The 25,632-nt window shown below is 47.3% G+C and overlaps 1 protein-coding gene across 2 annotated transcripts in view; it reads left to right on the top strand.

Annotated features, from left to right (window-relative positions):
- The window catches only part of NID1 (nidogen 1), a 79,974-nt gene extending 58,294 nt beyond the window's left edge, over positions 1–21,680 (top strand). For both annotated transcript variants that reach the window (XM_028104613.2, XM_088019800.1), the window contains 8 exons: positions 7,144–7,362; positions 9,998–10,170; positions 13,817–13,943; positions 17,399–17,570; positions 18,476–18,633; positions 19,762–19,885; positions 20,536–20,648; positions 21,556–21,680. In XM_028104613.2, the coding sequence (XP_027960414.1) occupies positions 7,144–7,362; positions 9,998–10,170; positions 13,817–13,943; positions 17,399–17,570; positions 18,476–18,633; positions 19,762–19,885; positions 20,536–20,648; positions 21,556–21,677 (1,208 nt within the window). In that variant the 3' untranslated portion in view covers positions 21,678–21,680. The remainder of the gene's footprint in view (positions 1–7,143; positions 7,363–9,997; positions 10,171–13,816; positions 13,944–17,398; positions 17,571–18,475; positions 18,634–19,761; positions 19,886–20,535; positions 20,649–21,555) is intronic.
- Positions 21,681–25,632: the final 3,952 nt, after the last annotated feature.

Genomic DNA, 25,632 nt, shown 5'->3' with positions numbered 1-25,632 from the left:
TGTGAGTGTAGGGTGCATATGCATTTTATTCCTATGTCCCCAGTATCGGGTGGAATATGAGGCCCATGGTGGTGCTCACCGATTTATAGTTACTGAAGAAACGGACGAATGCACTGGTTTCCTACTAGCAGTATATAAAAGTATTTATTTTCCCACGCTCTCAACAGCGCTAGGTGTGACCAGTTTTTAGGATAGTTGCCCATCAAAAAGGAGAAAAATAATAGATTTGAAGTTAAAATTTGGATATATAATACTACATGTTTCTGATCTACATTGTTTTCTTCTGATTAGAACAAGGATCTGCATACTACCACTTGCACGTCAAATCTGGCCCAGCTCCTGTTTTTGTAAATAAAGTTTTATTGGAAAACAGCCATGCTTGTTAGTTCATGTATAGCCTGTGGCTTCTTTAATTTTACAAAGGCTGAGTTCAGTAGTTGTGGCAGAGACTATAAGGCGTACAAAGCCTGAAATATTTACCACCTGGCCCTTGATAGGAAATGTTTCCCAACCCCAGCCAAGAAGAACCGAGGCAGGGCCAACCTTTTGTTCCTGAAGTTGTGGGTAAAAACCATCATGCCACCCATAGATTCTGATAGGCAGGTTACATAGAGAAGAGTTCATGATAACCTCAGTCAAGACATTGCAGCAGCTACTAAAAATGACTAACGTTCGTTATTTCCTTAGGCTTGCTTAAATCGCCAGTTCAAAAAGAAGCAGATGTTTCATTTTTTGGTTTTTGGTTTTGGTTTTTGACCTCACTCCTTGCCCCTTCTCTAAGGCTCTGTTAACTAAACAGAAACAAATTCAGCCCTGCAGGCTGGGATATGAAGACCGGACAATCAGAGCTATCTGCTAGGATTGTTTGTGTATTCCATCCCGTTCTCTTAAGATTCAACATCTAGTTATATCGTCAAGAGAGGATGTGCGCTAGAAATATACGTGAATGTTCATTGAGTATTGTTGTAACAAAAAAAATCTAAATGATTATCAACAGGAGGAATGGACCAGTGAGTTCTGGTACAATTCATACAATGAAGTAATATGCAGCAGTTAAAATGAGTGAGCTAGAGTCGATGGACAAATCTCAAAAACTTGCTGAGCAGGAAAAAAGTGGCGGAAGGTTATATACAGTATGATCCCGTTTATGTAAGATATAACACTGTCTGAAAATAAACCAACGTGTGTATACATATGTAAGAAAGCTACAAAATGCATATATAGGGATGAAAAACAAAAACTCAGGGCTCAAGGTTACCTGCACAGTGAGAGAGAGGCAGTTGGGATTGAGGAGGGCTGCACAGGGGCCGCTTTCGTATTTCTAATTATTTTTTTTTCACCTGGAATAGGAACACAGAGGTTTTCTTCATATGTTCTAAATTTTGTCTGACTAAAATATTTTATGAAATATTAACAGAGAGAAAAATAATGTGTGGTGTCATCCGGACTCCTATTGCCAAACACAGTGAAGTGCAGGGAATCGCAGTCAGCATTTAATTTGGTACCTACTGTATACAGTGGGGACAAGTTTTACAAAAATCAAACTAAACTGGCTTTGAGGGTGAGTCAGCAAGTTAAGGTCACGGCTACTACAGTGTCACCCGATGACAGGCAAGACAAGAAATTGGGATTTGGGGGCACCTGGGTGGCTCAGTCGTTAAGCATCTGCCTTCGGCTCAGGTCAGGATTCCGGGGTCCTGGGATCGAGTCCCACATCGGGCTCCCTGCTCCACGGGAAGCCTGCTTCTCCCTCTCCCACTCCCCCTGCTTGTGTTCCCTGTCTCGCTGTGTCTCTCTCTGTCAAATAAATAGATGAAATCTTAAAAAAAAAAAAAAAGAAAGAAAATTGGGATTTGCTCCCGCTGTACCTCCGCACTCTTGCTCACAATCCAAGTGTGGATCATGAAATCAGTTCAGTAGACTGCTGTCACCTTTTCTTTTCAATGGAATAGAACAGAAAACAATAATCAGGAAAACATCTCAGTAGGTAGAGTGTACATAGTAGGGAAAAGTACCGTTTCATGAAACGACGCTTGTCTTGGGGAATGGGTGAGTATGTGCGCATGCGCATAAGTGTGCCTGTGTGTATTGAGTCGCTGAGTGAAATGTATTCCTGTGGGTCATGGCCAGAAAGGTTGAAGGCCACCATGTTACAGTTGACTCTTGAACAACGCGGGGGTTAGGAGCACTGACTCTTGAACAACGCGGGGGTTAGGAGCGCTGACTCTTGAACAACGCGGGGGTTAGGAGCCCTGACTCCCCCCCAACACGCACCCAGTTGAAAATCTGTGTATAACTTTTGACTGCCCCAAAACTTAACTACTGATAGCCTACTGTTGACCAAAAGCTTTACTAATAACATAAACAGTTGATGAACATGTAGTCTGTATGTTATATATGTATTCTAACCATAAAGTGAGCTAAAGGAAAGAAAATGTTATTAAGAAAATCATAAGGAAGAGCAAATACATTTACATACCGTATGGTAAAAAAAAAATCCACAGTTCAGGGGCACCTTCATGACTTAGTCGGTTAAGCGTCCGACTCTTGGTTTCAGCTCAGGTCATGATCTCAGGGTCACAGGATCGAGCCCCGTGTCGAGCTCTACGCTCAGCTTCAGAGTCTGCTTAAGAGTCTCCCTCTCCCTCTGCCCCTCCCCACGCTCATGTGTTTTTCTCGATCCCTCTCCCGCCCGCCTTTTCTCTCTCTGTCTCTCTCTCTCTAAAATAAATCTTTTAAAAAAAAATCCACAGTTCAGACCTGTGTTGTTCAAGGGTTAATTGTAGTTATCTATTGTAATAAAGGATCCCCAGAGTTAGCAGCTGAAAACATAAATATTTATTATCTCACAGTTCTGAGGGTCAGGAATTCAGGAGCAGCTTAGCTGGGTGGTCTTGGTTCAGGGTCTCTCATTAGGTTGTCGTCAAGGCATTAGCTGGGGCTACGGTCTTCTCTGAGGTACATTGGGGGCTGAGGGACCCACGTGGTTGCTGGCAGGCCTCCGTTCCTCACGGGCCGTTGGACTGAGGACTTCAGGTCCTCACAGCCTGGGTCTCTTCACAGGGCTGCCTCGGTGACTTCAAGACCTGGCAGCTGGCTCCCTCCAGAGCAAGTGATGAGAGAGAGAGCACATCCAAGATGGAAGTCACGATCTTTTGTAACCTCATCTGGGAAGTGACAAGCTGTCACTTCTGGTAATACTATTAGTCACAGGCCAACCCTCCGACAGTGTGAAAGGGAATTGCCTAAATGTGAGAATGCCAGGAGGCGGGAGATTGGGGCTATCTTGGAGGCTGACAACCACAGCCACCGACCTTGTCTGGGGGAATGTAACTGTCTATAGAGTTTTGGAAAGTAGGAGAGTGGATTATTAGCGGATCAAAGAGGCATATACAAAGTCCTGGCTAGAGTTGTAAAGCCTGGTCCTTAAGGGCAAATACCAAGCCTACCGATGTTTGATTACATCTCTTCACGCTTGGCAGTATGTTGTCACCGAAAGACACACCACACATCTTTAGACACAAAGGTAATTCAGGAGTTGAGAGAGCAAGGCTGCAAGGGAAGACAAAAACATTTAGGATAATACAACTTTTAAAGAAAAGAAAACTGAGGAACAATTTAATGGACACTTTTTGTTTGTTCTATGTCTTGTTTGTGTTTCAGTGTGCCCTTTGCTTCAAGTAAACCCAATGTTAGAAAACTTGAATTTCCCAGTTAGATCTAGAAGGGGCTCTAGAAAGTCTATAATTCATCTCCTTTGTTTTACAAACAAAGAACATGAGGCCTGAATAATTTTTGGTTTACAAAAGGTTCCTTGAACTCCTTATATAAGAGAATTTTCTATGGCAATTTTTCTCAAAATTGAGTAAGACCCTTTATTTTTTTTTAAATTTTTTAAAGATTTTATTTATTTATTTGACAGAGACACAGAGAGAGAGGGAACACGAGCAGGGGGAGTGGGAGAGGGAGAAGCAGGCTTCCCGCTGAGCACGGAGCCCGATGTGGGGCTCGGTCCCAGGACCCTGGGATCATGACCTGAGCCGAGGGCAGACGCTTAACGACTGAGCCACCCAGGCGCCCCTTGAGTAAGACCCTTTAAAAAAAAAATTCTTAAGGTCTCTGGTGTTAGATTATTTTTATTATAGATAAATCTAGGTGTGTGAAAGAGCCCCTAGGAATAGCTGGCCCCTGGTGGGGGCAGACTAGACAGGAAAAAGCTGAATAAGTAAGGCCTCGCCAAACAAGTTCCTCCACCCTACTGAGTATATCAGAGGCTACAATAGTTATTTATTTGAATTAACACAGAGAAAGAAATGTAATCAGGCAAGGAAATAAAATGCAAGTCAAGAGATTTAAAAGGTGCTTTTTTCTTATTTCTCTATTTCATTTTTCTCTCATTTTCTTTGCCCTCAATGTTGAGAAAATCACCCCAGACTTCCTGCTCTTCCCTGAATAAGTATCAGGTCTTGCTTGCTTCTTCAGAGTAGGTGAATAAAAGGAATCTTGCCCGAGTTGTCATTTTATCAGCCAGAAACAGGTCAGGAAATGTGTCTCTTTACCCCTCCCCATCCCACCCGCAATGGAGGGGTGAGACCCTCAGCAGGGGGCTCCCACTAGAGCTGCTTCTGCTGCCTGCTGGCCAGGCTGGGAAGCCATCCCAAAAAACCCAGTGACATCACAGCTTTCCATAAACACACTTGAAATTCCGTTTCCTGAGTCACAATTGGTAGGTTTTCTCCTCCTATTTGTAAGTTCAAGATACAGCACTTAAAAGTTCCCCTATAAATTGTAGATCACTTGAGATTTTGTGTGTTGGCCAAACACCATGGCAACACAAAACTGTCAGCCACATAAAATGGAGTAACCCCTACTTCCTTAAAAGTTTGGTGTGGTTGATAGCACACACAACGCCAGGCCTGTTTTCTAGTTGGAAAGGCAGCACCATACACAGACATCGATGGAAGGAAACTGAGCCTGTGGGCCACAGATAATTTCAGTGAGTGCGTTAAGCTCACTTGTATATATCACCGTTGACATAACACGTCCACTGTGCTTGAGCCGTTCTGGGCACTGGGCTTGTGGATGCAGAGGGGCAGGGGCTGGGCCAGGAATCCAAAGACCCCGGTTCTAGCTTGAGCTGAGTCACGTCCTAGTGCTGTGGCCTGGGAGCCCCTTCACCAATCCGAGCCTTGGGTCTCTCATTTGGTGTAAAAAATAAGAGTTGTCTGTTGCATACAATTGTAGTAGAGAATTAAATGAAACATGTGTGAATGGAGACAGTTGATATGGGAACTCTAAAACTCTGTGCACATGCAAGATATTGAGGAAGTAAACAAGTTCTACATCCAAGGGCCAAACAAAACCCAACATCTTTATTCTCGAGCATTTGGCTCATTTGTATCTTCATCTGGCTCTTCCTACAGCAAATATGTTGTTTGTTGGTTTGTTTTTTAATATTAGCCCCTAGGACAAAAGGGAAAGCATACCCACTTTTCCCTTGCCAGGTTGAACACACACTTTCCTGGCCCACTCACTGCTTCTGATCACGGGAGCAACCACGCGGAGCAGGCTAGCATGAGAATTGGCAATGTAGACAGAAGGTACTTTAAACATTTACTGACCGTCACTGTGGAGGCCATGTGTAGACATAGACACAAATGAACATTTGAGTGTGGAATTTCAAATTCCATCTGTACGCATTGTCTCATCATATTTCAGTTCTCACAATAATACATGAGATTAGTTACTGCCGCCATTGCTGTCCTACCGTGAGGGGTGTGGCTTATTCAGCGTTACCGACGTGCCCATGATAACACGAAAAGTGGTGGAACCGAGAGTCAGAAACACTTTTCAGACACAAAGTTTTGTGAAACAGAGTACTGTATATTACGTTACAATATATATTATTACCAATACATTAATATATTGGTTAACACATATTAATATGTGAATTAATATGCCAACCGAAGGCCCCACCCTCTCCTCATACCATTTTATATTTATATAAAATATCTCCCTAACATTACTAGCAATGCCCTAGAGCAGGGGTTGATAACTAGAATCCCCACAGGCTGAATCTGGCCCACTGTCTGTTTTTGTAAATAAAGTTTTATTGGAACTCTCATGCATTTATGTATTAAATTTGGTTGCTTTCATGCCACAACTGCAGAGCTGTGGCCACACTCCAACCAGTGTGGAACCAGCTACAGCTCTATGTACTGGGGAGCCATTAATTGATTCCAGGCCATTCCCCACAGATAGAGAATTATTTCCTTACCTGGGGATCCAAGTTCCATGGCTGAGGCCATGTTTCATGCCAAACGCGAGCTCATTGTTAAAAGGAAACACAAATGTTGGAAAATGTGCCCTGGGATGTTTGGTCTCCCAAATCTCTGACCTGGACTTGCTGTGGATAATCAAGAAGCTTGAGATGATAAAAAAAAAGGACAAATTTCAGAGAAATGAAGTTTCTTAAAACAAATTTCCGTGATGCCCATCAAGTAATGAATGGATAAACAAAATGTGGTCTAGGCATCCCGTGGAATACTATTCAGCCATGAAAAGGAATGACGTACTGATGGATCCTACACTGTGAATGAACCCTGAAAACCTGCTGAGTGAGAGTGGCCAGACACAACGGGTCATGTATTGTATGCATGACACGTACGTGTCACATTTATAGGAAATGTCCAGGAGAGGCAATCCATGGAGACAGATTGCAGGTTGCTGGCTGCCAGGGGCTGGGAGGAGGCAGAAGTGGAGAGCAAACTCCTTCTGGGTGTCAGCTTTCCTTTGGAGCTGAGGACAGTGGATCAGAATTCCATAGAGGTGGTGGTTTCGTCATATCGTGATTATACTAAATGCTACTGAAGTGTTCACTGTGAAATAACTAATTTTGTGTTCTGTCAGTTTTGTCTCAGTGTTTACAAACTGAAAACAAATCGCTGAGGAGAGAAAAGAAAATGTAAATATGATCTTGACCGTGACATCCGTTAAATAATATGATATTTTCAATTTTAGAAAACGAACCGCACAAAACCCAGCGATGAGCTTCCATGGGTCTGCGTCCGGTGCGGGTCTCCCGCAGCGGACACTGCCCGGTGACCCAGCTGACCACCTCCCCTGTGCTTGTCTCTGTCACAGAAATGGAGAAAACCCGATGCCAACTGGAGAGAGAACACATCCTCAGGGCAGCGGGGGTGACGGGCCCACAGCGGCCAGGCCTCTTTGTCCCTGAGTGTGACGAGCACGGGCACTACATGCCCACCCAGTGCCACGGCAGCACGGGCCAGTGCTGGTGTGTGGATCGTGACGGCCGTGAGCTGGAGGGCACCAGGACCAGGCCCGGGATGAGGCCTCCCTGTAAGTCGGAGGGCAGCACTGTGCTGGGCTTGGGTCTGAGAAGGGCCTCAGGGACCAGAGTCCCCGGGCCCGTGAGCAGCCCTGGGGGCCTTGCCCAGGACACAGGTACCACGTTCTGTCTGCCCTAAATCGTGTACTGCTCCACCGGCCCGGACCCCACTCCCTCCCTCCCTCTCTGCCCTCTGCACCCCTCTTCTCTGTCTCCCTCATCATGCACCCCACTCCCTCCATCTCTCTGTCCCCCAACCCTCTCCTCATACCTTTTCTCTTCCTCCCTGTGCACACCTGTTGTGTACAAATTTCGGTGGGACTGGCCGTGGCCATACCACATTGGTAGCAGAGGGTATGTGTGCTGTGGGTCCCCCAGGGCACACTCCCCGCAGTGGCCACCTGGCCTCCCAGCAGCTGAGGGCTGGGATGTGGCAGGCTTGGAAGACGCTAACCGAAGGCCTTCTCTGGAAGGTGCGGGGCCGGGAGCGGGGGAGCGTGCAGCCGGCCAGGCTGTGCTGCTCGGGACCCATACTGCCTCAGCCTCCACACTAGAGAGGAGCAAAACAATCTCCAGGATGGATCCGGCTCTAAAATCCTGCTTCTGTCTCAAGTATAGGAAATGGTCATTGTCACAAGTGACCAAAATCAGTCAGTCCTTGAAGCTCCATTCTCAATTCAGCTGAGGATCAGGATTGATCCTCTACCAGATATGTTCCCGAAGCTGCTAAGAGGCTGCTAAGTGAGTAGGGAGTGGTCCTTAATTCATGCAGCCAACATGAACTGAGCTTCAGATGCTGGGGTCAGTGCCCGGGGGTCCAGAGGGGGAAGTCACAGCGGTGGCCCCCAGAACCTCGCGGGACAGGTGAACAGGTGTAGGGCAGGGAGAGGAGCTCCATGGGAGAGGAGGGAGCCGAGAAACCCAGAGGTTTACGAGAGTGGTGGGCTAGTTGGGGAAGGTGTTGCAGACCAGTATGTTATCGAGCAGAGGCAAAGGTAGCAGCTCTGGGGACGCTGGGGTTGAGGAAGCCGATTGCAGGCAGCGGGTGCAGGCTGAGAGGTCGGGGAGAGGAGGGGAGCCCAGGGGAGGGCCTCGGATGCCCAGCAGACGGGCCTGGGGTTGATCCCGAGGGCAGCCGGGAGCCCGGGGAGGGTCTTGAGCAGGCACTGATGCGACCAGGTTCGGGTTTTAGAAATACCACTGGCTGATGGGTAGAAGCTGAGGGGAGTGAGCGGCCCCGGCAGGTGCTTAACAGGCGAGGGAACCACCTGGCTTGCTGGCAGGGAGTTTAGAGAGGAGGGATGGATTCCAGAGCTAGTAAAGGAGTCAGCCAGCCTGGTTTATGTCACTGACAGGGTATAATGGGCAAGACAGGCAGGGCGGAGAAAGAAGTGGAAATGGCCCCAGGAAGGACCGGGTCCAACTCTCTCTCTTCGGAGAGCCGGACACAGAGCCCCGGAAAGGCCATGACTCGTCCATTCCGGGTCCCTGCCCCTGCAGCCGGGGCTGCCTGTCCCTTCTCAGGACACTCTCTCGTCGGGGGGAGCCAGGGAGTGGTGCCACGCATCAGGGTCTGCGTCGAGGAGGCGAGGCCGAACCTGGAGGAGAATGAGACCCTGACCATCATTCTGTTCCTGGAAGGCCCAGGGAGGGCACGTGCCCGCTCGTTGGGTTGGGTCTGCGACTCGCCTGCCCCGCAGGACAGGGAGTGTAGGGCAGGTTTGCTCTGAGCGCCCCTCCAGCACCTTCTGGAGTGCCAGCTCCCTGGGGGCAGCGGTTTAGGGGGGCTACTCTTGCTGTCGTTTTGGTTCACTGTGGCAGCCCGCGTCCAGCACAGGGCAGGAATGGCTACATTATTTCTGTTTCTAGTAAGGGGAAGGCTAAGCCGTTGTTGTTGGGTGTTTGTTTCTTTCACATGACCTTTAATATTAAACTCATGCCTTCTCACATGATATATTATATCATAATAATAACTGCATTATTGGAACTCTCATGCATTTATGTATTAAATTTGGTTTCTCTCCATTTTTTTTGGTTTAGTAGTAACCACTATCCACATGTGGCTCAGCTCTTGAAATATGATTAGTGCACCTGAGGAATCAAATTTTTTATTTTAATTAGCTACCTGTGGCTAGTAGTTACTATACTGGACAGCACAGGTCTAGGAAAACAATCTTTGGTTCAAAATGTGCCTTCCTGGCATGTGGCACAGACTCACTATCATGTACACAGGGATAGGTCTTCCCACATCTTTTAAGATTTCCTATCTCTCTTTTTCCATCCTGCCTGCACCCATTCCTTCATTCGGTATTCATTTTGTAGGTCTTCACCTGCATTAGTTCCTATCCACATGTTAAATCTGCCTAAGTGGTTGAATTCTGTATGTTCACATCCTCAGGCTCTTGCAGTTATTATATGATAATATATATATTAAAGTCATGCCTTCTCACATGAAGATATTAAACTCCTATCTTCTTCACAAACGCCCTTTGTGGTCTTTCTGCTCCTTGTGCTTTTAGATGTACGGTGGGCATTGTGTGGCCTGCCGTTTGTGATGCCACGAAGGTGGCATGTCCCCGTGCGTGCATGCGTGCTTGCGTTCCTGCTACATGGAGGCCTTGCTCATTGACCTCTCCTGCCACCCAGGTCTGAGTACGGTGGCTCCGCCGATTCACCATGGACCCTCCGTTCCTACCGCTGTGATCCCCCTGCCACCTGGGACCCACTTACTCTTTGCTCAGACTGGGAAAATAGAGCGCGTCCCCCTGGAAGGAAGCACCATGCAGAAGACAGAAGCCAAGACGTTGCTTCACGCCCCGGTGAGTGCCGGCTAATTGCATATTAGCAATTAGCTTTGGTGCTTCGGTGACCTGGGAAATCAAGCAGGGGGTCGTTAGACCAGCCCTGGGGCTTGACCTCTGGACTCGGGAGCCTCTTGATTTCCGTGTGACCCCAGGTGTCCATCTCTAGATGGGGCCACTGTATTCTTGAGCTGCCTGTGGAGCTCCAGGAGGGGGTGGGAGCAGAGAAGCAGGAAGGCCTTCAGAGACCACTGTGGTGTCTGACCCCTTGGGTGGGGGCGTCACATGGGCTACGTGTCTTGTTTGTGTGTGTCTCCCAGGTCCGACCTTGCCATTCCTGCTAAATTAGTACAGCGGCTCATGTTCGGCAGACCGTCACTCTAGATCCTCGTATCTGCCCCGAGGCAATAATAGGCTTCAGCTTCGAGCTTTTCAAAGCGTCAAAGATGCATTTTGTGAGTTGGAGGTTTTTGTCCGTTAGATAGAGGTTGGACACTTCTGAAAAGCCTTCCAGTTTCATCTGCAGTCCTGACCACCCCCCCAACCCTCGGCAAGAAACCCGACCTGCGAAATGGGGGCTTCCAGCACGATTCGGTCAGGGTCGCCGGGGCAGAGGGGGACCCTCAGGTCCTGTAAGGAGTGAAGAGGCTTTTCAAAACCTCTTGTTATTAGCCTTGATTGGATTCATGTTCTTCCCCTGCACAAAACCCTCTGATGGGTTCTCCCTTCACCCAGAATAAAATCCTGTTCTTCCCATGGGCTCTAGCCACTTCTCCCACCCCATTCCCTGTCACCATCCCCGCCCCCCCACCGCCCCCGCCCCCCTTCCGCCCCCGCTTCAGCCATCTGGCCTTCTGGCTGGTCCTCAACTCACCACACACGTATCCCCATCTCAGGGCCTTTGCACTTGCCACCCCCCTGCCTGGAGTCCTCACCCTCCCAGACACTGGTGCAGTTCCCTGCCTCACCTCATTCACATTTCTGTTGGCACGTCACCTCTCTGGGAAGGCTGTCCTGGCCGCCCTGTCCACACTGCTCTCAGTCTCCCTACCCTGCTTTGTCTTTACCTAGCACTGCATGATACATTGTATATCAACACATACATTCTGTATCTGATGTATATGTTCCCACTAAGAACGTAAAGCTCTAAAGCTCGCAAGACCAGACCAGCAACCGTCCATCTCTTTCATGGAGGTATTTGTTTCACAGTGGTGTTCTTAGAGCCAAGACTATTTGCTGAATGAATAAGTGATCTCTGTGTTCTGCCTCTCAGAAACATAAATCCCTTCAGGGGCAATTGTCATTCTTTCTCTGTGTCCTCCGGTGCACACGCTCAGGTAGTGCGAGTGGGTTGAGCCCCCTGTGACAGTCATTGTCGCCCAAGACGAAGGGCGGAGCCTAAATGTCAAGTGAGGCTGTGAAAAGCAAAATATTGAGGTGGGATAGGTGGAGGGGAGGGCGCTCAAACAACAGGATTAAGATTCACTGTGTTCTTTTAATGTATTTTTGGGGGGGTTATTTTTTACCCTTTTAACCACTTCACCATGATGGTGCAACCATCGCCACCATCCACGCATCATCCCAACAGAAACTCTGTACCCATTCAGTAATAACTCCGTCCTTCCCAGCCCTTGGCAACCAGGCATCTACTTTCTATCTCTATGGATTTGACTCCTCTAGGGTGCCTCATGCTTTCCAAATCCTATGGTATATATCCTTTTGTAACCGGCTTACTTTGCAGAATGTCCTCAAGGTCCATCCATGTTGTAGCAGGTGTCAGAATTTCCTTCCTTCTTAAGCTGAATAATATTCATGGTATAGATTTAGCACATTTTGCCTCTGCATTCGTCCATCGATGGACACTTGGGTTGCTTCCACCCATTGGCTATTGTGAATAATGCTGCTGTGAATGTGGGCATACACATACCTGTTCAAGTCCCTGCTTTCATCCTTTCTGAACATAAACCAGGCCAAGAATTTCTGAATCATGTGGTAATTCTGCAGATTTTTTTTTTATTTTTTGAGAAACTGCCCTACTGTTTTCCTCAGTAACTGCACCACTTTACATGTCCACCAGCATAATGCAAAGATTCCAGTTTCTCTACCTTTTTGTCAATACTTACTATCTTCTGGTTTATAATAGCCATCCTAATATGTGTGAAGTGGTGTCTCATTGTGGTTTTGATTTGCATTTCTCTAATGAGTGATAGTCTCATTTTCTCATGCGTTTAGGGACCATTCATATATCTTCTTTGGAAAAATGTCTGCTCATATCCTTTGCCCGTTTTGTAATTGGCTTATTTGTTGTTACTGAGTTGTAGGAGTTCTTTATATATTCACTTTGCATTTCCATAGATATTTTAGAGTAAGCTTGTTCCTACCAAAGGGGAAAAAAAGCCTGCTGGGATTTTGATCTAGATGGCATTGAATCTCTAACTCTATTTAGGAAAAATTGATGTCTTAGCAATATTAAATCTTACAATGCATTAGACTAATTTATCTTTTATTTGAGTCTTCCTTAATTTCACTCTGTGATGTTTTATAGTATTCAGTATAGAATCTTGCACATTTAAAAATATTTGTTCTTAAATACTTTGTTTTGGGTGCTATTATAAACATTACTGTTTGAAATTTTTTATTTTTTGCTAGTATGTAGAAATACCGTTTTATATTGACCTTGTACACTGCAGCCTTGGACTGGATTCAGTTGGTAGTTATAATAGTTTTATAGATTTCGCCAGGATTTTCTACATAAATAATCAAATTGTCTTAGAGTGGTTTTACCTCTTCCTTTCCAATATTTCTGTCTTTTTTCTTTAAAGATTTTATTTATTTATTTGAGAGAGTGTGCATGCACACACGCACGAGGGAGAGAGAGCACACGACCAGGGAGAGGGGCCGAGGGGGAAGCAGACTCCCCAGTGAGCAGGGAACCCGATTCGGGGGCTCAGTCCGAGGACCTGGAGATCATGACCTGAGTCGAAGGTAGACGCTTAACTGACTGAGCCACCCAGGCGCCCTATTTGTGTCTTTTTTAAAAATGATCTTTAGGTAGGTAAAGATTTCTTAGATGGCATATAAAAAGCATTAGTCATAAGAGAAACAATAATAAATTGAACTCAATAAATATTTTTAGCTTTTGCTTTTGAAAAGCACCATTAAGAAGATGAAAACAAAATAAAAGCAAACAAAAAAGTGAGAAAACAAACTACATAATGAGTGGAAATATACACATACACACACACATATATATGTATATGACAAAAGATTTTTATCTGAACTACATAAAGAACTCCTACAACTCAACAGGTAGACTAAAGACTTGAAGACACTTCATTTAAAAAGGTGTCCAGGGGCGCCTGGGTGGCTCAGTCGGTTGGGCATCTGTCTTTAGCTCAGGTCATGATCCCAGGGTCCTCGGATCAAGCCCCACGTCGGGCTCCCTGCTCAGTGGGGAACCTGCTTCTCCCTCTCCTTCTGCCACTCCTGCTTGTGCTTGCTCTCTCCTTCCCTGTCTCCCTCTCGCTCTCTGTCAAATAAATAAATAAAATCTTAAAAAAAAAAAAAGGCATCCAGATACTTGTAAAGATGTGAAAGATTCCCACCATCGTTGGTCCCTCAGATGCTAGTGAGTGGGCCACTCTTACACTGTCTGTACTTCCAGGATAAAGTCATCATTGGACTGGCCTTCGACTGTGTGGACAAGATGGTTTACTGGACCGACATCAGTGAGCCTTCCATTGGGAGAGCCAGTCTGCATGGCGGAGAGCCAACTACCATCATTCGACAAGGTGGGCAAGCAAATACCACTCTCCCTTCTTGGTTTGGCTTCTTGGGGGAGAGTAGAGGGGTGGAGTGCGTGGTTGCATACAGGATATAGTGATTTGAGTGGGACTCGGTTCTTGGCCTCAACAGCACCCTATGCAGCCTTCTCCGAAAAGTCCTCCAAGGACTCATCAGTAAGTCATGAACACCTTAGCCTGGATTTGTTGCTGGCCTAAGAAGAATAAAATTAAAACAGCTAAGTGCCCATGCCTTTCTCTAAAAGCTTATCTAGCAAGTTTTAATGAACAATAAGGGCCGAACTCAATGGTCCACTTTGGATATCCGTTTCTCCTCTGGCTGTGGAGCCTAGAATTGACTCTCAGGATGTCTGACCTCAGGTATACTCCATTAGGCAGATGCATCATAAAGTTGGGAGGATTACAAGCATATTGGCGAATATTATCCCTGATAGGTGACTATTCCCAAGACAATTTTCAAGTCAAAAGTTGCCACTTCAACCTGTGACATCATGGTGGTGGTGGTACGGGGGGTCCTTTTCTACCTTACCCCCCATGGTACTTGCTCAGATTGCCTGTGACAGAGGAGTACAGCAAAGCGGGCTGAACTTTCATAGATATTCCTCAATTTTTAATTGGCATTACTGATAATGAAGTGCGTAACACCTCGGCATAGCCTACCTCTCAACATTTAACCTTGATTCCTTAACATAGAGGTCGATTTAAGCCAAGGACTCTGTGCGTTATTATAATGTCTACATTCAAGTCATGACTATTTTATGTGGCTGTGTTTTATCAAGATTAAAGACCCAAGGACCTGTATAAATTCCCCTTTACTGAAAAGGTCAAATATTACGTAATGCTAAGTCAATAACTCATCAGCTGACTTGCAGATATTTTCGATCAAAAGACATTGTCGTGCCAATTATAGGTCTTGTATAAAATCATCTTGCTTCCTCTGCAAAACACTCAAGTCAAAGATATACCTTCGAAATGTATGAGCTTCATTTGGTATTTCTTTTGACTTGGGGCTGAATGTCGCTTTTCCAATTTCCAGTTTAATGTTTCTGTGACAGTGGATATTCCCAGAGAATCCCTGTGCCTGTGGAACAGCCTGTGGGGAAGTTTTTTTTTTTTCCCCCTTCCTTGGCTCCTTCACAAAAGATGATGCAGCAGGAGCAGGAATCAAGCTGAGGTTGACTTAAATATGTCTAGCTTCAGACATAGACCCCGCATCCTTTTCTAGAAGCCAAGGTGCTACTTAAATAATGTCTGCCAGTTTTCATGGTTTGGCTTAATGAACAGAATTTTGAAAATGCCTTTTTGTGTCTTCTCTCTCTCTCTCTGTTAAAACTGTTGTTGCTGTGATCTCTGGTTTGACTTGCAAACCCCGTGGAAGAGGGGAGTAGGTCATCACTGTTATTTCCTGTTACTTCTGGAACTGATAATCATCCAAGAAAGCTTTAAGCCCAGTAAGGAACATTCCAGGCCAAAGTCCACTGTGAAAACACAGAATGAAACTAGACTGTGATCTTTGTAGAGGGAAGATCACCGGGGATAAATTCTCTTTTATTTAAAAAGAGAGAAAGAAACTTCCACTTCATCCTTTGTCATGGTACAGGTTGGTGCCTCCCTAGTGAGTGAAAGTGGAATGGGGTCCAAATGCTAAGTGTCTCTCTGTTTCCTTGAGTTAAACTCCTACCCAAATATCTTTAATAAGTACCCTAACCCGTTTCCTCTTGACATAAGCAATATGGAAAATACCGCCTTGCTGTCTTCCCTTCTTAAGCCCTGACTGCACAGTAAAGGGTGAGGTTTTCCAGACATTTCTTTGGTGTGATAGTTCAAAAAGAAGTATTTTCCTGGTTGGAGGAGGAGGCTTGGTTGCTCTTGGGTTCAAAATCAGGACCGGAGCTGTTTCTAAGGAGACGGAACGACACAGAGTTTCTGGGTGCCCCTGGGTGTCTTGTGAAATAGTGCTATTGAACAGCCTTCCCCCGACTTTCCTGTCTGTGTGTCTGAGTCGTGTCTTTGGCGGAGGATGTGCTCATCCCAGATAGACCCCGGAATGATTTATTCTGGTTTTGTCTGAAAGACACCAGAGGTCTTCCGAGGTCAGCCTTGCTGCCCCTTCTCCCCTCGGGACGTGGGAAATATTTTAATACCTCCCAAATCTCTACTTCTGGTTTGAATAATAAAAACCTTGTTCAAGGGCTGTTTCTCATTCTTAATAAACTTCCTCTGGCAGGGGTCCTTTCCGGGGGGCGGGGCTTTGGTGTTTCCAGCATCCACAGTCAAGGTCATATTAGGAGTCAAGTGAAGGCTGATCTGAGAGAGCTGAGGGTCTGAACCGCTTACACATTGACGAAAAACACAGTGTGGGAATGATTTCCTCAAACCTGGGATCCCTCGGGTAGAGTAGCTTCTTCCTTGGCCTCTTCTGCTTCCTGGCTTCCAGCCATACTAAGTGACCTTTAGCTGTCGAATCAGTAAGATTAGGAAAGAATCCTAAGTGACCAGTAAAACCCTGGTGGGGATCTAATGTTTAGTTTGTTTTTATTTGCAGTCTTGAACTTGTGGTTAGGTTAGGTGGGCACTGAAGGCTCACAGCGCAGTGAGCTTGCCCTGTGGCAAGCCCTGGCTTGAGAATCAGTCACTTATAACCTAGTAAGGACTCTGGGAGTGTTACTTCTGATCACTGACGCCCCTTCTTTGCACTTCTCATATTTGTATAAAAAAATAACAGGTATGATTTCTTGCTCTTACTTCTCTGAGATGACCCTTTTCCCCCAATAACTAGTGAATAAGGCAAATCTGTTTTGTTCCATTCCCATCTTAAGATCTTCCTGTGCCTCCCCTTTGCTCATGGGATAAGCTCTAAGCTCCTTCACACGGGCATCCTAACTTCATCTCTGGCGGCTCTCCCATCCTCACAGACTCCAGCTGTCCAAAATTATATATAGTTCACTTCGAGCCCTGTCCAATCTCCCTTTATACTTATGTGCTGTTCCCACCACCTGGCATCCCTCATCTAGGATCTTTGCCTGACAAACTCCTGCTGGTCCTTCGGGAGCCAGCTTCATGAGGTGTCACCTCCCCTAGAAATCCTTCCTGGGTCTCCCCAGGCTAAGTCTGGTGTCCGCCTCCATGTTCCCATAAACCCAGAACTCAGTCTGAATTGTGATCGCTTGCAAGCTCCTGGAAGCCAGGGCCACAGGTGAGGTGTGATGTTGGGCTTGGTTCCCAGTATGGTACACAGGGTAGGTGTCTGCCAAGTGAATGAGTGGCATTCTTTAATGCGTCACTTTGAGAGTTGGTTACCTTATAAGCAGCAAGCATTCCATATTCCCATTCGTTTTCCCAAAGTGCAAGGGTGGAGCACCATGTGAAATAACACTGAGTAATCGGAAAAACCTAATCTCACCTGCTTAAAAAACCCAGCAGTGTCCTGTGTTTGGTTCTAGATCTTGGAAGTCCAGAAGGCATTGCCCTTGACCATCTTGGCCGCAACATTTTCTGGACTGATTCTCACTTGGATCGAATAGAAGTTGCAAAGCTGGATGGCACCCAGCGCCGGGTGCTGTTTGAGACTGATTTGGTGAATCCCAGAGGCATCGTAACGGACTCCGTGCGAGGGTAACTATGTGTAAATCTGGGTGTGGGTCTGTTCAGTTTGCGGCTGCTTTTTTATATAGCCTCAAGCGGTAGGCTCTAGCTCCGGCATTGCGCTCCTGAAATGAATGCGTCACAGGATGAACAGGTCTCAGTGGGTGGTTTAGAGATATGCACTGTGAAATGCCAGAACATTTGTCCCAGTTCCCCGTGACCATGGACTTGATCCCGTGTTCCACTTGTAAAACTTTAAGGAAGGGACCCTGTAAGTGGACAGCTCAGAAATTGGTTATTTCTATTTGAGTTGAATGTGGATCAACACCTGTGTTGTGTCAGCCCCAGAAGGGTATCAGAGGAGCATAAATGTACCCTTGGGGCTCAGGCCAACACACCATGGACCCCTGGAAGACCCCTCCCTGGGTTTTGTCATCCCACCAACGTTTTCTCTCTTTTTCCCTACGCCAAGCTCCGAATCTTGCACACCACGCCCTCAGTGCCTTCACACTTGGATCCCTTCCCTGTGAGGCCACATCCCTAGTTCTGTGGTCCCGTGGCCACCTCCCTGATGGCAGATGCTGTGCCCCCCTGTGTAGGGACAGCGGACAGGAATTGCCACATGTCTGTCTCATTGCGGTGTTCTGTTTTGTGCTGTCTTTTTGACCCGCTTTAGCAAGATAGAACATGTCCGTTATGTTTAAGGGAAGCGAATTCACCAGTAAAGAGTAACCAAATTCAAACAAAGAACCCCCAAATCCAAGTCTCTTTGCAAAAGAGAACATGTTGCCTCCAGACCTGTTCTAGCCACCCTCTGTTTGAATGCCTGCTAATGTCTTCATCATGGGTTTTTTTTTTTTTAAGTTGTCTTTGTAAACTTCTTCTCATCCTCTTTGTTATTCGTCTCTGTCTTTCCCTTCCCTTTCCTCCTCCAGGAACCTTTATTGGACCGACTGGAACAGAGATAGCCCCAAAATTGAAACTTCCTACATGGACGGCACGAACCGGAGGATCCTCGTGCAGGATGACCTGGGCTTGCCCAACGGGCTGACATTTGATGCCTACTCATCTCAGCTCTGCTGGGTGGACGCAGGTGACGGAAAGCCCCAGGCATGACTCCTGGCTTTGGAGCAGTGCTTTTTTTCTTCTTCTTTAAACTAAACATTTATTCTTACCCACTGTGGGCTAGTATCTGTTCCAGGGAAGATGGTGTGAGATCGCTCTTTCAATTCCCTGCGCAAAAATAGCTGCCCATCTTTGCGATGTATTGTTTCTCGAGGCTTGACGCTCGCTGTCCAAGGGCAAGTTCTCAGTCTTCTCAGTCAAGGGTCAGCAGCCTCTAGCCCATGGGCCAGATCCAACCAGCCACCCACTTCAGTACCACGTGGGTCTTATAAATGGTTTTTACATTTTTTAAATGTTAACATTGTAAGAGGTTACATAAATGCCTCCAGGATGTCCTCCTTTGTGCCTCTTGGCCCACAAAACCTAAATTAATTACCATCTGGCCCTTGGAGGAAAAGTATGCTGACCCCTAGAGCCTGCCCTCACCCTAATATCATCTATCTATTGTGCAATTCATGCCTTACATTCCTCGAGCTCGCATCTGTCCCCAAGGACTCGGGCGGGACTTGGAGCCAGGGAAGAGAAAGGCGTGCAGTCCTGCTGTGAGCCCCTGCCCTGGGGTGTCCCTTAGGCAGGGATGCGGGCGGGATGCTCCTCTGGGGAGCAGGGTCAGTCAGCTGTCATGTGTCTGTGGAGCACCGTACCTGCCCTGTTCCCAACACTGTTAGCTGCCACGGTGCTGGGCGGGGGGCGGGTGCAGGGGCTGCATCTTGCATCCAGGGTAAGGGCTCTGAGTGAGGGGAGGGAGGGCCTGGGAGGCTTCAGGGGGTAGGGACTTGAGCGAGACCTGAAGATGTCATCATTCCTACTAAGTCCCCAGCTGCTCTGGGAATGAGTGGAGCAAGGAACGGCCCCTCGGCTCCAGCCCACGTCGGAACCAGGCCTGGGTCCCCCGGCAGAGGTGGGGGTTGGCCAGCGACAGGGGCAAGGCAGGGCAGAGAGAAAGCTTTCCGCGGTTGAAGAGCAGGTCACATGTGTTCTCCAGGATCTGTCATGGTCGCGCGGACTTCTCTCACCCTTGCCCTCGTCACTTGTCTTGACACAAAGGGGCCGTTTCTTGTGTGCACAATGAACGCCTTGTTTTCGCTCCACACAGGCACCAATCGGGTGGAGTGTCTGAAGCCTGGGCAGTCCGGCCGACGCAGGCTTCTCGAAGGGCTCCAGTACCCTTTTGCTGTCACCAGCTATGGGAAGCATCTGTATTACACGGACTGGAAGATGTACGTCAGCGGGGGGCTGGGGAGCCTCCCCTGCCTCCCTGTCTCTGGGAGGCCAAGCCCCCCCATCATGTGGCCCCCTGCCTCATCCTTCTGGTTGTCAGGAAAGGCGGGGGAAGAAGAGTGAGGGCCGAGGGTGCCTGGGGGGGTGGGGGCAGGAGGTGCTATTTATCATCTGGATGCTCCTGGATGGGCATCTACTTGGACTTCTGGAGCGTGTCTGTTCTCTCCCCACGAGCTGGCCCGAGGTCCCTCGGTGGGTGGGCTCCATGCCCACGCTGTGCCCCTACTTCATTTCGCTTCTTAAACTGCAATATTCCCACAGCCCCTTCTTGACCACCCCTCCTGCACGAAGGAGGGGGTCACACCGAGCAAGCAGCTGTGGTCGGGGGCATCTGGAGAGAAAGCTGCTTTCCCAGCTTGGAATTTAAAGCTGAGGGGAGAGCTTAGCTCATCTTTGTCCTTTTTTAAGAAGCCAGAGAAGCGCAGACTTGTCCCTTCACAGGAGAAGGGAAGGATGGCTAGGAAGTCAGGCCACTGTGTCTCTGCATGGCCTCCGGTTTGTCCCCAAAACCACAGAAGAAGCTGCCCTGTAGACAGAAGGTTCGAGCCATCAGATGTGTCTTTACCTTCTGCCCTTTGGTGTTCCGTAGGAATTCCGTGGTCGCTGTAGATCTTGCTGTTTCCAAAGAGACGGATACCTTCCACCCCCACAAGCAGACCCGGCTATATGGCGTCACCACAGCCCTGTCTCAGTGTCCCCAAGGTAACTCACCTGTGTTCTTACTGTTCAGGGTGCCCTGAGGCTGCAAGCCCACACCCTGGCCTCTCGCAGCCCTCATCACGTGGCAGGTGAGACCTGGTCCCTTCCATCATGCGTCTTCATTATTTAGTGGGTGAGCCATGTAGAAAACATTAGGGGATGAGGTGGAGATGGTGGACCGGGGTGAGGGAAAGCGCTGAATCTTGGGCTGGGTCTAGAAGTGAGTGGTCTTCAGGTTCCAAATAGGAACATCCGTGTTAGGATCTCTGCTGCTTTCAAAGTCCATCGATTTGGCCTCACAGCCGCAATAATAATTGTTGCTCCTAATAATCACGGACATGGATGGGGTGCTTACTGTGAGCTGGGTACTTCACATACATCAACCCGGCGCTCGCAGTGCTGTGTGCTCATTGGTTCACTCATCCTCATAGCAAGTCCACGAGGCTGGTACAATGCCTGTGCCCATTTTATAAGTAAGGAAAACTGAAGCCACTGGCCCAGAGTCTCACAGCTCAGAGGCACGGTTGGGGGTGAGCTAGGCAGCCCGGCTCCAGAATCTGCTCTCCCCGAACTCGCCCTCCTTGGCTTCCCACCACCACCCTGGTCCAGTGTGAAGCCGAGTGGACAAGCTAGATAGAGAGCGCTTTGTGCTTGAAAATCCCAGCTCCGTGTTAGAGTGAGAGCTGGAAAATCCTTCCTGAGTCCTGTTCGGTAGCTTTGATGATAAATCTGCACAGTCCCCAACTCAGGAATCGGGAAACGATGTTTTTGCCCATCTGGCAGATCCTTAGTGAGGAGGATTCCCTATTCCTGGAGCACCCACATGCTTGGCCCCCTGGAAACCAAAAAGGGGGCTAATACAGAGGCTCCTCTCTGAGGGGGCAATTGAGCCGATTTCTGCCTTTTTCAGGTCACAACTATTGCTCAGTGAACAATGGTGGTTGTACCCACCTCTGCTTGGCTACCCCCGGAAGCAGGACCTGCCGTTGCCCTGACAACACTCTGGGAGTTGACTGTATCGAGCAGAAATAAAGACAAGAGTGCCTCATTTCCTCTGCAAGTATTCAGCAGCACCCTACTTGAAAGGGTCCAGACTGAAAACTATCTGACCTGGTGGCCACCATGCCCAGGTCCTATCCAGCCTGAGCCCCAACAGTGTTCCCCTCGCTGTCCCCAAAACATATGCCCTGGGCTTCCGGAATGGGAAAGTCTCTTCCCCTACACACAGACAGAAAACCCTCCCGAGGGAGGATTATATGCCCATCCCAGTGCTCTGGAGCCTTTCCCCAACTTAGCAGCCCAGTGGTGAGCAGAGCCTCCCCAGCCAGGCCTGAGCTGCCCCCTCCCCTGTGGCCTTATGAGCTCAGCCTCACTCTGACACACCTGCCATTCTGTTATCTCCCTGACACACCAGCCAGGGCCACCTAGGCGAGGCTGTGAATGAAGGAGGGTGTTAATCCTCCCCCGCTTTTCTCTTGGTGCTCGGATTTCCCTCCTCCTAGCTTTTTCCCCCTGAGTCTGTACCACCTGCATCCTGTCCAAGGTTCCCATCACAGTGAGTAGTAAGCCTTGGCCTTCGTGCAAAACCCACCCTGTCTTAGGGCTCTGTGGATACCTGTGGGCCATAAGGAGCAGCCCCTCTCAGATAAGTTACTGGCATTTCGGCAGGTAGGCAAAGCCTTCAGTCAAAAGAGTGTCCAGTGGCAGGAATTCCAAGGTGTAGAGTCAGGTGTTTGAGGATGAGGATTTTTCAGAAGTGCTTACTTAAATTTACACCAGTGGTTACCAAATGATTCCTGTTTGCGCAAAGCACCTGGATCCCAGCATCTGGTCTCTTGAGTGGCCTGGCCCCATGGCTGGCATTGATGCCGCGCCTCCCTCACTTCGGGCATAGCTGGGGGCTGGTACCAGTGATGACCCCCCTCTGGGCCCTTCCCTCCCTCCCCCACTGGTGAGAGCTGATCTACAGTCACCATGAGCTCACTTCTCCTTTGTTTCTCCCTCTGCTCATGGCCCTTGCTGGCTGTCTTCTCATCAAAGAGGGCCAGGTTGAATATTTATACTACTGACCCAGACCCTTGATTGCTTTATGTGTTTAGAAACAGCTCCGGGCCAGACGAGTAGCTAGTGTTACCTTTTATCGGCTGCTTCCCAAAGTTGCAAAACAATAGGAATTTTGGATTGAAAGCTGAGCATATAAGGAGTTGGAGTCAGGAAGGATTAGGGTAAGGGAGTAGAGAAAGCTCAGTGGAAAGTACCACAAAGAGACTGATCAAGAGGAAAGGGTAGAGAAGGGCATTTGACAACAGCAATGAGAAAAACTCTTTAATAATCCCAAAGAGAAAATGGCACCTTTTGCCAAAGAACACTTATGCTTGAAGACATGGAAGAATTTGCTTGTTTTTCTCCTTGGGGCAGAGATCCTTCCCCTTATCTGCAAACCTCAGTGAGTTTTGCAGTGCAAACCCACCCGTACCCCCTCCCCACATTGTCCTCATCTGCTTCAGCATGCCAGTGGCACCTGGATCGGGAAAGAGCCTTTCCCTGAATAATTGGAGTTTGTTTTGAGAGCCAGATATATCCCCCAAAATCACACGATTTGGGGAACACATGGGTCTTTTATCCAGCCCAGCCCCCTGAATTAGTTTTGCTTATTTTTTATATTTATCATGCCATATCAAGCCCTCTATATCAAATGTTTGTCATGATTTTGTATAGTTTTTTATAACTATTTTATTCGTTTTACTAGATTCATTCTAAAAGTTTTCAAATGGTCAATTCTTAAACTGTGGAATCCACTGAAGGTGCTTATTAACTGTTCCCCCAGATTTATACAAGTATTGGATGATTCCTTGAGTTTACAGCTGTACAAATACCAGTGCAGAAAATTAAACAATTTTTTTGTTAAAAAAAAAATCTTTATCTTGTTTGAATGAAGACATTTACTGTTGGGGGCTGATTCACGATGAAACAATAGTCATTTAATAATTTGAATATAAAGTTACCAAATCCAGTAATTCCACTTCTAAGTATACACCCAAAGGAATTGAAAACAGGGGCTCAAACAGATCCTTGTCCACCAGTGTTCACAGAAGCATTTTCTCAATAACCAAAGGTAGAAACAGCCCAAGTCCCATCAACAGATGAAAGGATAAATAAGTGTTGTACTCCTACGATGGAATGTTCAGCCATAAAAAGGAAAGAAGTTCCAGCACGTTACAACATGGATGAAATTTGAAGTCATTATGCTAAGTGAAAGAAGCCAGACACAAAGGAACAAATATTATATGATTCCACATATATGAGGTCCCTCGATTAGGCAAATTCACAGAGACCAAAGGTAGATCAGATGTCACCAGGGCTGCGGGCAGGGCGAATGGAGAGTTATCACTTAATGGTTTCAGAGTTTTTATTTAGGGTCATGGAAGAGTTTGGGATGTAGTGATGGCTGCACAACATTGTGAAAGTACTCAATGCCACTGAATTACACACTCAAAAAGGGTTAAAATGGCAAATTTTATGTTACATACATATATTCTACCACAACTCAAAGATTAAGAATGTGATCTACAAGAACTGTTAAATGTGCACTTTAAATAAGTGAATTGTAGGGCATGTGAGTTATAGCTCAATATAGTTTTTTTTAAATCACTAATTAAAAAAAGAAAAAAAGCTTGTGATGGAAGATTGGTGAGTTGCTGATCACTGTAGTAGTTGGCGATATTCTAAAGATTCCAAGATTCTAGTCTAGGTAGTCCTGTGAAAGGACTTTGCAGATAGAATTAAAGTTATTAGCTACCTTAAAACAGGGAGATTCTTTATCCTGGACAAAGCAGGAGGGCCCGGACAGCCAGAAGAGGGAGGCAGAAGAATCAACTAAGGCCAAAACATAAAGCGGGCAAGATAAGGCTGAAGGGTAGGAAGGACTCAACTGGCCATCGGTGTCTTCAAAATGGAGGAAGGCCGTTATGAGCCAAGAAGCAAGGTTACCTCTACAAGCTCAGAACAACTCCTGGCCAACCATCAGCAAACTGGGACCTCAGTTCTACAACCACAGGGAACCTGCACGGGCCTGGGAGCGGGTTCTTCCCCAGAGCCTTCAGGAAGGGGCACGGCCCTGCAGACCCCTTGATCGCAGCCCTGTGAGACCCTCAGCAGAGGACCCACGTGAGCCACGCTGTGCTGGGCTTCTGACTTCCTCAACTGGGAGATTTTCCATGGTGGGGTAGAAACAGCAGTAGAAACCTAATACACTTGTTGCAGCTAGGTGTTGGTATATGGGATTATGCCAGTTACTTTCCATTTGTCCATCTACTCTCCCCCTCCTGGTCTGAACCCCAAGAGACCAAACCACTTGGACAACTTCTATGGCTCCCTTGCCCCCTGGCTTCCTAGCAGGCAAAGGAGGGAAAGAAGAGAGTGATAACAGATCTTTACCCCCCACTCCCACCCTGCCAGTGTCCCCAGAACCATTTCCTCCCCTGGTCTCTCTGGGCATCAGGGAGGTAACAACCCCCTGCCCTATGCGCTCAGACTGGTTCCCCACACCCCAGCCCTAACTTTAACCCTCACTCAAATTATCCTCATGGGAGCACATCTTTTGTTGAGACCCTAACTGATACAGGAGTGTGTAACTCTGGTGATCTCTACTTTTGAGTATGTTTGTCTGTAGTTTTGTCCCCCCGCCAAAAAAAGGTAAAAAGCTATCTCATAATCATCTCACACATACTTGTATCCAATTAGGATACGTGTTACAGCATAACTAGTAAGTATGAATTGCACATGTACACAAAATGTACCAAAAAAGTCTTATTTATTCCATAACTCATTTTGATTTTCAGACTCGGAGCCCTGCCTTGGCAGACAACTCACTCTAGGGGAATTCTAGTTCAGTGCAGTAATTTCTCAGTCACTCTGGGTTCAAACTCAGTCATATTCAGGAGTCTTGTTGAACCACTCCTTCCTCACCCAGGCCCCAATCTCAACT

Source organism: Eumetopias jubatus, unplaced genomic scaffold (assembly GCF_037043125.1).
Source record: "Eumetopias jubatus isolate StellerSeaLion01/CBP00866 unplaced genomic scaffold, mEumJub1_p1.0 scaffold_17, whole genome shotgun sequence".
NCBI classification, from domain to species: Eukaryota; Metazoa; Chordata; class Mammalia; order Carnivora; family Otariidae; genus Eumetopias; species Eumetopias jubatus.
The sequence above is the reverse complement of the archived record's forward strand: the minus strand, read 5'-3'. Positions and strand labels throughout refer to the sequence as shown.